The following is a 12693-nucleotide window of genomic DNA, read 5'->3' as shown; positions in this document are numbered from 1 at the left end:
TGGACTATGCATCAGGGACTGTAGCGACAGGACAAGGGGGAACGGGTTCAAACTTAAACAGGGGAAGTTTAGACTGGATATAAGGAAGAAGTTCTTTACTGTTAGGGTGGTGAGGCACTGGAATGGGTTGCCCAGGGAGGTTGTGAATGGTCCATCCTTGGCGGAGTTCAAGGCCAGGCTGGATGAGGCCTTGGGCGGCATGCTTTAGTGGGAAGTGTTCCTGCCCATGGCAGGGGGGTTGGAACTAGATGATCTTAAGGTCCTTTCCAACCCTAACTATTCTATGATTCTATAATTCTAACTTTGAAGGGAAAGCAGACACTAAGTTCACGGCTATTATACATGTGGAACAATCACAGCTTAAGGAGCATCTGCTACCTTCGAACGAGCCCTAAGGTTTTAAGGTTTTTCCCATTCAGCTTTTGAATAGAGGCCAGAGACGACTTTTTGCTTTAAAGCTACAGTATTTGTCATTATGGCTTTTAATAACCCTGCCTTTCACCGAGATGAGGTATGTGTTTCTAGGGAAATGGTAGGACATTGCTAGTAGTCAATCCACCCAGCAAGGCCTCTTTCCACCAGAGTTCTGTTTACGGACACCACCTAAAGGGAGGTGAAAAGAAAGAAAACAAAAAGTAGAAAGGTGAACAAACCACTAGAGAAAAAACGATCAGCAAGTTCCTAATCAACAACAGGAAGCCTGCATCGGCATCAATTCCAACAAAAGAGGTACGTCAACGCACGCACCTCATTGCCCGTCAGGTTCCACAGCTGTATCAGTGGCAGTCCTGTTGCACTGTCATAATTTGTGACCTGGAAACACAGAAAAACCAGAGTGGGCAGCAGTTCTGCTGTGAGCCGTGAAGGATGCAATGCCAGCATCATTCGCTCCCTATCAGACACCCCTTCCTATGTGTAGGCTGGAGGAAATGCAGCTCCTGCCACCAGGCAGCAGCTGGAACACCCTGTGGGCAAGTTCACTTTCATCACTCAAATCCATACCCTGGCTTTCTGCCCACATCACTCACAAGAGGGAATACTCATCCCTCCCCAGCCACACAGCCCTGAGCGGGAACTGATGCTACACCAGGAAGTTCTCATCAAGACCCTGCTCAGCAGCCAGACTTCCAGGCTCTGGCTTTGTTGTCTGTCTTCACACTCACAGGAGGGGGGGTGCACAGAGTCACAGCAGTAGTACCATCAGCAACAAGACTTTTCCCAACAGCTCCACGTACCTGCGCCTCAAGGACTGCGCCTCTGGTCATCTCGCCAACAGCTGCGTCAGCTTCAGGGGAGAAGCGATCCTCATCTTGGGGAAGAGCAGGAGAAAACAAATGACAGTCACAGGCTTCAAAGGCCAGAAGGGACTATTAAGCTCAACTTGCCTGACCTCCTACATCCATTAGGCCAGCAAATCCTCACCCACTGTTGCTGAAACCAGTCTATTAAGCTGGAGATCACACAAGCATTATGCCTGCTGGGTTGCTGAAAGGAAGAATGAAGTGCTTTCTAAAGCCACTAGCTAAGTTAATAGGAATTTAAGTGGCTGATGAATTAGGAGGCTTTAACAATAGAAAAGTGCGTATCTGCAGTGCCTTTCAGCGGTCATTAGTATTTTGATCCTTAATAAACTAAGCTCAAGGGCCTCAGGGCTTCACTGACCCTGAAGACACTACTGACCCACCTGATCCCCAGCTCCCACAGAAACCCCTTCCGTACAAGGCAGCTTCTTAGGCCCCCAGACATCAGGCATCTCTACCACCATGACACTTTGCCAGGGCTTGAACGGTAGCATTTTGAACACAGAACTATACACGTCAGTCACCTTAGTAGGAAAGTATCAGATATTGGTTTAACACATTAAAACTAAGTTCGCATTTACAGCTACTTTATGACAGAAGGTATCACAGGATCACAGTATGTTAGAGATTGGAAGGGACCTCAAAAGATCATCTAGTCCAATCCCCCTGCCAGAGCAGGAACACCTAGATAAGGTTACATAGGAATGTGTCCAGGCGGGTTTTGAATGTCTCCAGAGAAGGAGACTCCACAACCTCCCTGGGCAGCCTGTTCCAGTGTTCTGTCACCCTCACTGAGAAGAAGTTTCTTCTCAAGTTTAAGTGGAACCTCTTGTGTTCCAGTTTATACCCATTACCCCTTGTCCTATCATTGTTTGCCACTGAGAAGAGCCTGGCTCCATCCTCATGACACTCCCCCTTTATATATTTATATACACTAATAAGGTCCCCCCGCAGTCTCCTCTTCTCCAAACTATAGAGACCCAGCTCCCTCAGCCTTTCCTCATAAGAGAGGTGCTCCACTCCCTTAATCATCTTAGTTGCCCTGCGCTGGACTCTCTCCAGCAGGTCCCTGTCTTTCTTGAACTGAGGGGCCCAGAACTGGACACAATATTCCAGATGCGGTCTCACCAGGGCAGAGTAGAGGGGCAGGAGGACCTCTCTCGACCTACTGACCACCCCCCTTCTAATACACCCCAGGATGCCATTGGCCTTCTTGGCCACAAAGGCACAGTGTTGGCTCATGGTCATCCTGCCATCCACTAGGACCCCCAGGTCCCTCTCCCCTACACTACTCTCTAACAGGTCGTTCCCCAACCTATACTGGAACCTGGGGTTGTTCCTGCCCAGATGCAGGACTCTACACTTTCCCTTGTTATATTTCATCAAGTTTCTCCCTGCCCAACTCTCCAGTCTGTCCAGGTCCCGCTGGATGGCAGCACAGCCTTCTGGCGTGTCAGCCACTCCTCCCAGCTTAGTGTCATCAGCAAACTTGCTGACAGTACACTCAATTCCCTCATCTAAATCATTGATGAATATATTAAATAATACTGGTCCCAGTACTGACCCTTGAGGCACTCCACTAGATACAGGCCTCCAACTAGACTCCGCCCCATAGACTACAACTCTCTGGCTTCTGTCCTTCAGCCAGTTTGCAGTCCACCTCACTACCTGATCATCCAGGCCACACTTCCTCAATTTAGCTATGAGGATGCTGTGGGGGACTGTGTCAAATGCTTTGCTGAAGTCAAGGTAGACCACGTCCACCGCTCTGCCATCATCCATCCACAATGTTATTTCCTCATAAAAGGCTAGGAGGTTGGTCAAGCATGACTTCCCCTTGGTAAAGCCATGTTGACTGCCCCTCATAACCCTCTTATCCTTGACATGCCTTAAGATGGCATCAAGGATAAGGTGTTCCATCACTTTCCCAGGGATGGAGATGAGGCTGACCGGTCTATAGTTACCCGGGTCCTCCTTCTTGCCCTTTTTGAAGACTGGAGTGACATTTGCTTTCCTCCAGTCCTCAGGCACCTCTCCAGTTTCCCAAGACCTGGCAAAGATGATGGAGAGTGGTCTAGCAATGACTTCCTCCAGTTCCCTCAGCACCCGTGGGTGCATCCCATCTGGACCCATGGATTTATGGATGTCCGGATTGCTCAACTGGTCCCTAACCCATTCCTCGTCGACTAAGGCCAACTGCTCCAGTGACCTGACTTCATCTGAGGTCTCAGGAGTACAGGGCTCTTCAGGACTGCCTCCGGCAGAGTAGACTGAGACAAAGAAGGCATTCAATAACTCTGCCATCTCTGTATCTTCTGTCACCAGGGCACCCATCCCGTTCACCAGTGGGCCAACCTTGCCTCTGGTGTTAGTTTTATCAGCCATGTATTTGAAAAAGCTCTTTCTGCTGTCCTTCACCCCTCTTGCCAGATTTAATTCTAAGGAGGCCTTAGCCATCCTAGCTGCCTTCCTACATCCTCTAGCAGCAGCGTTATATTCCTCCTGAGTGGCCAGCCCCTCCTTCCATGACCTATAAACTCTCCTCTTCCACTTGAGCATACCCAGCAGTTCCTTATTTAGCCACGCAGGTCTCCTGGCCCTCTTCCTTGACTTCCTACGTGTCGGGATGCTCTGCTCTTGAGCTTGGAATAAGCAATTCTTGAATGTCAACCAACTATCTTGGGCCCCTTTACCTTCAAGCAGCCTTGCCCATGGGATTTCCCCTAGCAATTGCTTGAAAAGGCCAAAGTTTGCCCTGCTAAAGTCCAGGGTTGCAATTCTACTTGCTATTGTACTGGTCCTACCACACAAGATCCTGAATTCCACCATCTCGTGGTCGCTGCAACCAAGGCAGCCCTCAACCTTTACTGCTTCGACCAGACCCTCCTTGTTAGTGAGGATGAGATCCAGCAGCGCTCCTCTCCTGGTTGGCTCATCCACCATTTGCATGAGGAAGTTATCATCCATACACTGGAGGAACCTCCTGGACTGTGGCTGGGTTGCTGTGTAGTCCTTCCAGCAAACATCAGGGAAATTAAAATCCCCCACGACGACCACGGCCTGTGACTGTGAGGCCGCTCTCAGCTGCCTGTAGAAGGCCTCGTCAACTTCCTCACCCTGATCTGGTGGCCTGTAACAGACACCCACAACAGTATTGCCCCTGCCAGCCTGCCCCTTAATTCTCACCCACAGACTCTCAACTCGCTCGTCCCCTGTCCCTGGACAGAACTCAGTACATTGCAGCTGCTCTCACACATAAAGAGCAATCCCACCACCCCGCCTGGCTGGCCTGTCTTTCCTGAAAAGGACATAGCCCTCCATGAGTATATTCCAGTCATGTGAGCTGTCCCACCACGTCTCTGTAATTGCCACCAGATCATAATCTCCTGACTTAACACAGGTCTCCAACTCCTCCTGCTTATTTCCCATGCTGCACGCATTGGTGTATAGGCATTTCAAGGAGGGAGCTGAGCTCACCAATTTCACCCTAGGATTATAGGAGGCCTCCCAGTCTTCATCAATTCTAGAGTGCTGCCCCACTGGGGTGGCAGAGTGGTTACAGCTACTTCACTTAATACACTGCCAGCCCTGCCAACTTGCTCTTTAGGAGAGTAATTCACCCTCTCCTCCAAGCCGGAAAAAGCCTGGACATTTATCATCTTTCCCCTGGAGTCTGACAGGTTCTGCCATGCTAGCACATTTAGAAGAATAAAATTCATTTTTTCCAGTCCTTGCTCTAGTCACACCAGAGCTGTGCTTGCAATAAGAGAGGGAAGGTTCAGGCACGATCATTGCTTGCCCACCGCTGGCACCCACTGACACTGCAGTGGGACCGCCAATAGTACTTGTCAGGAGCTCCATTACCTGCAAGAGGCACCACATTGTCCAGGAAAACTTCTGCTCCTTGGAAAGGCAACAATAAAAAGTCAGACCTTAAAGAAAAGAGAATCCATCAGAATAAGAACAGGGCTTTAAGTCACTCCTGTATTCTCTAAGGTGACATTGATTAATCAATTGCTGTAAGAGGGATTTAGTGTAACATTGATGACAGTCAAAAACAACCTCCCAGCAATCTAAGCAGCAGCAGCAACCCATTGTCTGATGAGCACGCCACGTTGGACTGGGCTCCAAGCAAAAGCCACCTCCACCATGGAGGCTTGACTGCTTTCCTCCCACCTCTGGGCACAAGCAAGTATTTAATGGGCTTGTGTAAGAAAACCCTCATCCAATACAGCTCTCCCAGACAGTGGGGCTGGAGCACAGAGAATCCCAATCTTATTCCTAGCTCAGCAACTAACTACACCTTGGGGCCTCCCAAAGGCATCCTTTTGCTCAGCTGCCATGCTGAAGTGACAGAAGTCACAATTTCCTCTTCCTTCCCCTTCAATAAAGCCTTGTGAGAGCTTGCTCTGCTGCCAGGGAACCCACCCCTGCTGCTGAGGCAAACCTTTCTACCAATTCCCACTTCAGCTGTGGAAAAACCCGGAAGGAATTCAAACAATACAGATGCCTCTGAAGAAGATTCGAGCCAGATTTGGCCTCAGGCCATGGAAGAGGAGCTAGAGACCTGATTGGTCTGACTGTGTCAGCCTTCACTTTGGCATATCCTCCATAGTCCACATATCTGAGTTCCACTTCACTGGTCTCTTCAAAGTAGCTGATAACTTGAGCCCGTAGCCATGCCCCATCCAGGCCTGGAGCTGCGCAGATAATACCGACTGCGGAACATAAGGGTACAGAGAAGAAAGCTCAGCGGATTTCCAGAAATCAGCACTTCAGGCATTAGTTATGACGAATAACTCCTTTCCATGTGATGCACCCTCCACTTTAGACCATGTACAGGCAGTGACACTAGGAAGATGCGGGAGTAGCTCCACACTTTGTCAGCAAAAATATACCAGGTGCCAGGTAGATAAGAAATAACCCAAGACTGACTTACCTCCTTCCAAATTTCAATGTGCAACTATGTGGCTGGAGAAGTATTCAGGGATGAATGGGGTGAGGAAGAACAGAGCTTAAAAAAAAGCCCAAATCAATGGAATAACCAACGAACTATCACACCTCATGCACTGGGAAACCTCCCAAGCCTAACTCAGGGCAGCAGGATTTCACATGACCCTCGAAGTTTCTTAAGTGAACAGTCAAGTTACTTGCCTTCTACTGGAGCTGGCAGGGTTGGAATTTCAGGTTGAGAGTAGCAGACGCACATCTGCTGCTCAAGGCTCCTCAGCACGTAGAAAGTGGGGTGAGTGTGCTGCTGCAGGAACATGTGCCCTGCATCAACTTGGTGCGCCACGACCACCGGCACAGTGACTCCATCCGGGAGGAAGAGCTGTCACGTGGAGGAAAGAAGCTCTCATTAGTGTTCACTGCAACTCGAAGCTTCATTCACAGCAACTCCCTGTTCCACCAGCACCTCCTGAGGCTTACAGCCACGGCACTGTAGTATTTCACTTCTAAAGACTGCTTTGGAGCAGGAGCAGAAGACTACCCATTGTTAACTGCATGCTGTTCTCAAGGAAATCAGACTTGGGCTGGGGCCCATCTTGTTCCCAAAAAGACTATCAGCACAGAGCAGCTGCAAGACTTATTTACCCAAGAGATCAGTGAGCAGAGTCAGGAATGATGGGTCAAGCCATGCTGCACTATCAACGCTGTGCAACTTGCCAGGACTCCCTGCCCATGGAGGTTTTAAACATCAAGGTAATCTTCACAGGGATTGTCCAAGATTTGTCACAGAGGCCTCATTTTCAAAGTCCTTTGCCCCGACTGCTAGAGAGCCACTGTGCCGGGCAGCTTCCGAGCATTACCGTGCTTGGAATACATCCAAAATGCCTTTCATTTCCCAGCATAAATTCACTTCTCCAGAATAAAGCCTATCTTCACATCCAAGGAAACAGTTACGTGCACCGTTACTACAGGCACAATGGGAACAGTAGTGGAAGAACAGGTAGATAACCCTGATCTATTAACAGCTAAATCAGCTGGATAACAACCAGCCACACAAAATCACACTGGGTTTGAGGGCGCCTGTGAGCCAGCCACATGGATACAGCATCCTACAATGGCAGTGACCAGCAACAGCCTTCCGCCCCGACATCAGCATAGTCAGCAAGCTGGGACTCACCCAGGCAGTCATAAGGAGGGAATGAAGTGTCAGTGGTGCTGCTGGAAGTAGACCGTGGACGTTGGCATCAAGCTCAAGGAGCTGTGTCTCGCCAGTCAGGCTCAGTACTTTTTCTACTTGATGCGGGAAACCTGGAAGACAAAGTCCCACAGAAGGTCTGTAGCACAGATTTGGTGAGGACAACCCCAGCCTTGCCACATGAACCAATATAGCTACCAGAAGCCTTCTGCACTACAGCAACAACTTCAGTTTTAGCAGATTGGCCATGTAACCTGGTAGGAGACCAACATGAGCTGATACACACCCCATAGCTCCTCCTGTAGGCCAGCTAACACTGGATCCTACAGAGAGATGAATTCAGAGAGCAAATGCAGACCCACCAGCACTTGAGGGCTAAATAGTCATTTCCTGGGGAAATTAAACATGAAGATTTATCTGCACATGTCCTGAAGCAGGAAGGTTACAGCACATAAAATGCTTGTTCACCGTGCGTGTGTAAGAGCATTTTCAAATCGCTTACCTTGTGGGCAGTCTCCATCTATTCCTGGTGCCTTGCTACACTCATTACATGGGTCTGGACCATCCTCTCGCAGTACTCCATTGCTGTATGGTACTTCATTGTCTTCAGGCAGCTTCAGAGTAGGCTGAGTCTCACTTGGGCTGGAGCTCTGCCCAGCACTTGTGTCTCGGGTTGCAGATAAACTACGTAACTCTGAATGCTGGCCCGATGCAACAGCCAGCACTGTGCTCTGCAGCGGGCGCTTCACACATGCCCCACCTTCACATGTGGATGTGCTGCACACAGAGCCCTCCCTAACCAAAGGCGCCTTTTCTGGAGAACCTTTGTGGTTTTCCACAGGAGTCCGACCACCTCCTTGGGACTCACTGCACACAGGGGTCTTCATCTGACAGTCTGTTGTGGCTCCCTCAATGGGGCTTTGTGTTAAACAGCTTGAACGTGTAACATCCTGATCCTGTCCCTCTGTCTGCGGGGATGTCAGGACCGCAGCATCATTCTTTCCAGCAGTGTTCGTATCAGCTACTGGAGCTTCCTCTGCAAGCGTCTGATCACTGGAAACAGCACTTGCCATCTCCAGAGGTGTCTCAGCTTGGCTAGCAGCAGCCTGGCAGAGCTGAGTGGACCCATCACCTGCAGGAGCGGGCAGCACTCCCTCACTGCGGACAGGCTTCTTCTGCCAACAGTCTTCTGTGTCTCCCTCTTCAGGGCTGGATGAACAGCCACGTGTTAAACAGCTTGAACGTCTCACATTCTGACCCTGTTCCTCTGCCTGCAGGGATGTTGGTACCACACCATCACTCCTAACATTCTCACTGCCTACTGGAGCTTCCTCTGCAAGCATCTGATCAGAGGAAACAACGCTTGCCATCTCCAGAGGTGTCTCAACTTGACTGGCAGCAGCCTGGCAGATCTCAGTGGACCCATCACTTGCAGCACCCCACAGCACTTCCTCAGTTGCTGCCAAAATGACCTCGGAAACAATCTGTATTGTCACTTGCTCAATTTTCTCAATGTCTTCCTTGCACAAACCCACTCCTCTAATCTTCTCTCTTCTCAATTCATCCCCTTTTGGCTGTGTGTCCTCCTCCTCCTGACACACAGGGACAGTACTGGCAATTGACCTGGACACGTCTTCTTCCCCTGCCTGCTCCGAACAGGCAGACTCCCAGGGCAGAGAAACACAAGCAGGGACACTCTTTTCGTCTTGAGATCCCGTTTCTTCTAGTTTTTCACTGTCGTTCTCAAGGGTGCTGGGCTGATTCGTTGTTACTGGCCAGTCTGGTGAGAGATCCAGCCTCTCATCAGGGTGACACATAACAGAGGGCATCGTCAACCCTGCTGTCAGCAGGGAGGTCGAGGTTTTGTTCTCTGTGTGTTCCCCTTCCAGCAAGGAGAGCTGTCTTTGAGGAACACATGGTTCTGTTCCTGGTGCGGAATCCTGCTCTGTCACTTCTTCCTGCTGCTCTTCAGCAGCTACTGCTTCTTCATCTGGATAGGTTCCATGCTTTTTTCTATGGGAATAAATCCACCAGCACCCGAGAAGTGCCAGCACTCCAGGTACGGCATACGCGACGTAATTCCGGAAGCATAAAGGCATTTTAGAAAGTCTCAGCAGTTATACCTAGAAGGAGAACCAGAAAACATGTTACAATAGCCACAGGGAAGGGAACAGGAAGACTAAAGCTTCATAAATGCCTTGAGGTATCTCTAGTAGTATGAGCAGGCTTGTTTTCCATTTGCTTTTTAAATTCACATCTCTGCTCTACAAGAGACCGCAGAACGAGATCCTTACCTAAGACCAGGGATCTCTGGGCATTTCTCACCATTACAGTCATCAGTTTCACCTTAACCCCCCTTTCTACGCAAAGCCGTTTCGCCTTCTTTCCCCTGCCTCCCCTTTGCTACACACAGGGACAGTATCCAGCGCTGCAGTCTCTCCAGCAGCAGGCTGGGTTCAGAACACTGCTGGACCACCAGTTTATTCCACATTAGATTTCCTACATGGACAGCTGCTACTCTGACTTTTCAGCTGAAAGCTTTCTCTTTTACTCCGGAAAGCGTGTGAACCCTTCGCTGCCTGGACGCCACTGGGACTCATGTCCCAGCCATGCTCCTCCATCTACAAGCCTCATCTAGGTTATATAAGGCAGGGCTGAGAGGCCTTCCCGTTCCCTTCAGGCAAGCCTGCGGCTGGCACACAGAGCTGAAGTTCCCTGCATCCCCAGAACAAAGAGGGCAAAGGACACTCAGTTTACATTTTCACTGGCCAGGAATGAAAGCGGAACCCATGGGTCTGACAATGCTTACACACAAGAGGCTTTTCTCCAAAGGGGCACCAAGACTTTCACCAGTAAGCAACAAAGATAAAGATTGTTTTCAGGAGATAAAATCCTAGGCACGGGAACCACCCACTGGAAAACAGTATTATCTAGTTCCTCTTCAGAAGTAGAAAGGAGTATAAAAAGACGAGACAATCAAGTCAGTCTCTCCACTCTGCTTAGTCTGTCTCAACCAGAAAACACCTTTCGTTATCAGAGCAAGCCTCCTTCCAGATACCTCCTTCAGGGCCTTGATTTTCCCAGCAGTCGGTTACACTCTAGCTAAGGACAAAACCATGCCTCCCTCAGACCCAAACCGAGCATCTGAGACCTGGAGCATATAACATACATTCCAGATGTCTCACCTCCTCCAGCCACAATCTCCTATCCCACAGGAACAAACACACAATTTCATCCAAGCTATCTCAGACACCAGCCTGGCTTCTGTACTGCTTGCTGCAGAGTCATACAGTCATAAAGTCACAGAATGGTTTGGGTTGGAAGCTGCCTTAAAGCTCATCCAGTTCCAAATCCCTGCCACGGGCAGGGACACTTTCCACTAGAGAAGGTTTCTCCAAGTCCAACCTGGCCGAGGCAAGTAAATAAACGAACAGCAGAAACAGGCACTAGAAAATGTCTTGCTCAATCCCAAATCAAAGCTCAGCTGCAGACATGATTTAAGAAGTCCAGCAACATCTCCAGCACATCACCAATGTTGATCTACACAGGAAACTTGAGTCTTGTTCACTCTGTGACATTCATGTCTGATGTCTCTTAAATCCAAGTTCCTTCCAGTCAGACAGCAGGGCTTATTGCTGAGGACGAACTTTCAGTTAACAGCAACATCTGAGACTTGGAATTCAAAACAGAACAACACAATAAATCTAGGCAGTAATTTCGATGTTTGGGTTTTGGAACTTGGTAAGTGGAAAGCATGAAGCCTGTACATACATTCCTGAAACAAAAGGTACCCATTTCTGCTCTCCAGCACAACGGCACATTGTGAGTGACTGCGAGGGCTCACCTGCTGCCCGCTGAAGTTGTTGCAATTCGTGCAGAACCACTCCACAAGCTGTCTCACAGAGCACCACAAACTCAAAGTAGCTCACAAGTCCATTCCCAGCAAGCTTCCCTGGTTAAGCAGACAGCCCTATTATTACGTCATTCCCTATTATGCTGCACCAACTGCACAAACAAGGGTCCCCCACAATTCTGCAGCACAGGGAGGCAGCAGGATGCTCCACAGAGGGCCAGATCCATCCCAAAGCCTGGCAGACAAAGCAATTCCAAGAGTCCCTTTAAACATTGATACCATTTAAGATCTCCACTCTCTGATGTTTAGATCAGTGGGGATGGTGGGTTAGCTGACTGCTCCTTGCACAGCTCATTTCATTTCATGCTTTTAATCTGACTAGTTTCAGCAAGAGCTGCATTATACAGCCAGGGATGTGTTAAATGGGAACTCCGCATCCTTCCATCAGCTAGAAAGGGACAAAAGGCACTGGCTCTGCACAAGACACAAGCAGACATCCAAAAGCACTGGGCTGGCCAGGGGACAGCTAGCACTAACAAGCATCTCCTTGCATAAACACGACAGGAAGACTTTGGTGGCCTGATTTTAATATGCTGGTCACAACACCACTTTCATGGGATGCCTTGAAGACAGCCGATTTTCAACCTGCTCAACACAACCATTGGAAGATGCAGCACATACTTCTCTCTCATTTCTGCCACAGGGGAGCTCCTACTGCCCACATCCAAGTTTCCAACAGGTTTAAAAGTGACAAAACCCTCTCTCCATTGCCAACTCGACAGCCAGTTCAGGACCGTAGGAGCAAAGGGATCATTTAAATACATGGAGGGGGGGAAGCAAGCCTGGGATTCTCCTGCCAGCAGCAGAACACAACATGGCAACTTGTCAAATCCCACGGCCTTAAGCAGTGCCAAATTGGAGGAGCCTGGCCCAGCAGCCCCTGCGCTCTCCAGGCAGGAGGAGCCAGCTGGGGAAGCACAGCAGCTCCGGAGGCTTTGCGCCACAGACAAGCAACCTGGGGAAGCCAGAACCAGTGTGAACACTGGATGCACCAGTGCCATTCCCCAACACGCAGGGCTCCGTGCCGTCCTGCACCAGAAATAGTGCAGAGCTCGCACGCTGTACATGCTTGCCCCACACCATGAGCCACTTCCACTTCTTCCTCCTGCCATGTCAGGAATCCGCTCTAAATGTCACACCTTGTATCAAGGCACAGGGAGCTGCAGACAGGGCATGAGGCTTTTCCAACTTGCTAAATAATCCCTACAGTAGGTCAGGATAGGATTAAGACACCAAGCGGAGAATAGGGGTCAATCGGCTCTCCAAATCTGTATCCTGCCTTGATTTATGGAAAACTCCTGGTAAAGATCAGGGGGATGAGGACAAAAATGAAC

The 12693-nt window shown here is 49.6% G+C and overlaps 1 protein-coding gene across 1 annotated transcript; it reads right to left on the bottom strand.

Moving 5' to 3' along the window:
* Positions 1 to 543: 543 nt before the first annotated feature.
* Positions 544 to 9275, bottom strand: LOC308232949 (uncharacterized protein; the record flags this gene model as incomplete). Its single annotated transcript, XM_080639310.1, has 8 exons — positions 544 to 603; positions 748 to 813; positions 1236 to 1309; positions 5166 to 5233; positions 5869 to 6019; positions 6456 to 6633; positions 7429 to 7559; positions 7949 to 9275. 8 exons carry the CDS (start codon positions 9273 to 9275, stop codon positions 544 to 546), a joined length of 2055 nt encoding a protein of 684 aa, XP_080495436.1.
* Positions 9276 to 12693: the final 3418 nt, after the last annotated feature.

Source organism: Psittacula echo (assembly GCF_963264785.1).
Source record: "Psittacula echo genome assembly, chromosome: 1".
In the NCBI taxonomy this organism is placed as follows: domain Eukaryota; kingdom Metazoa; phylum Chordata; class Aves; order Psittaciformes; family Psittacidae; genus Psittacula; species Psittacula echo.
The sequence above is the reverse complement of the archived record's forward strand: the minus strand, read 5'-3'. Positions and strand labels throughout refer to the sequence as shown.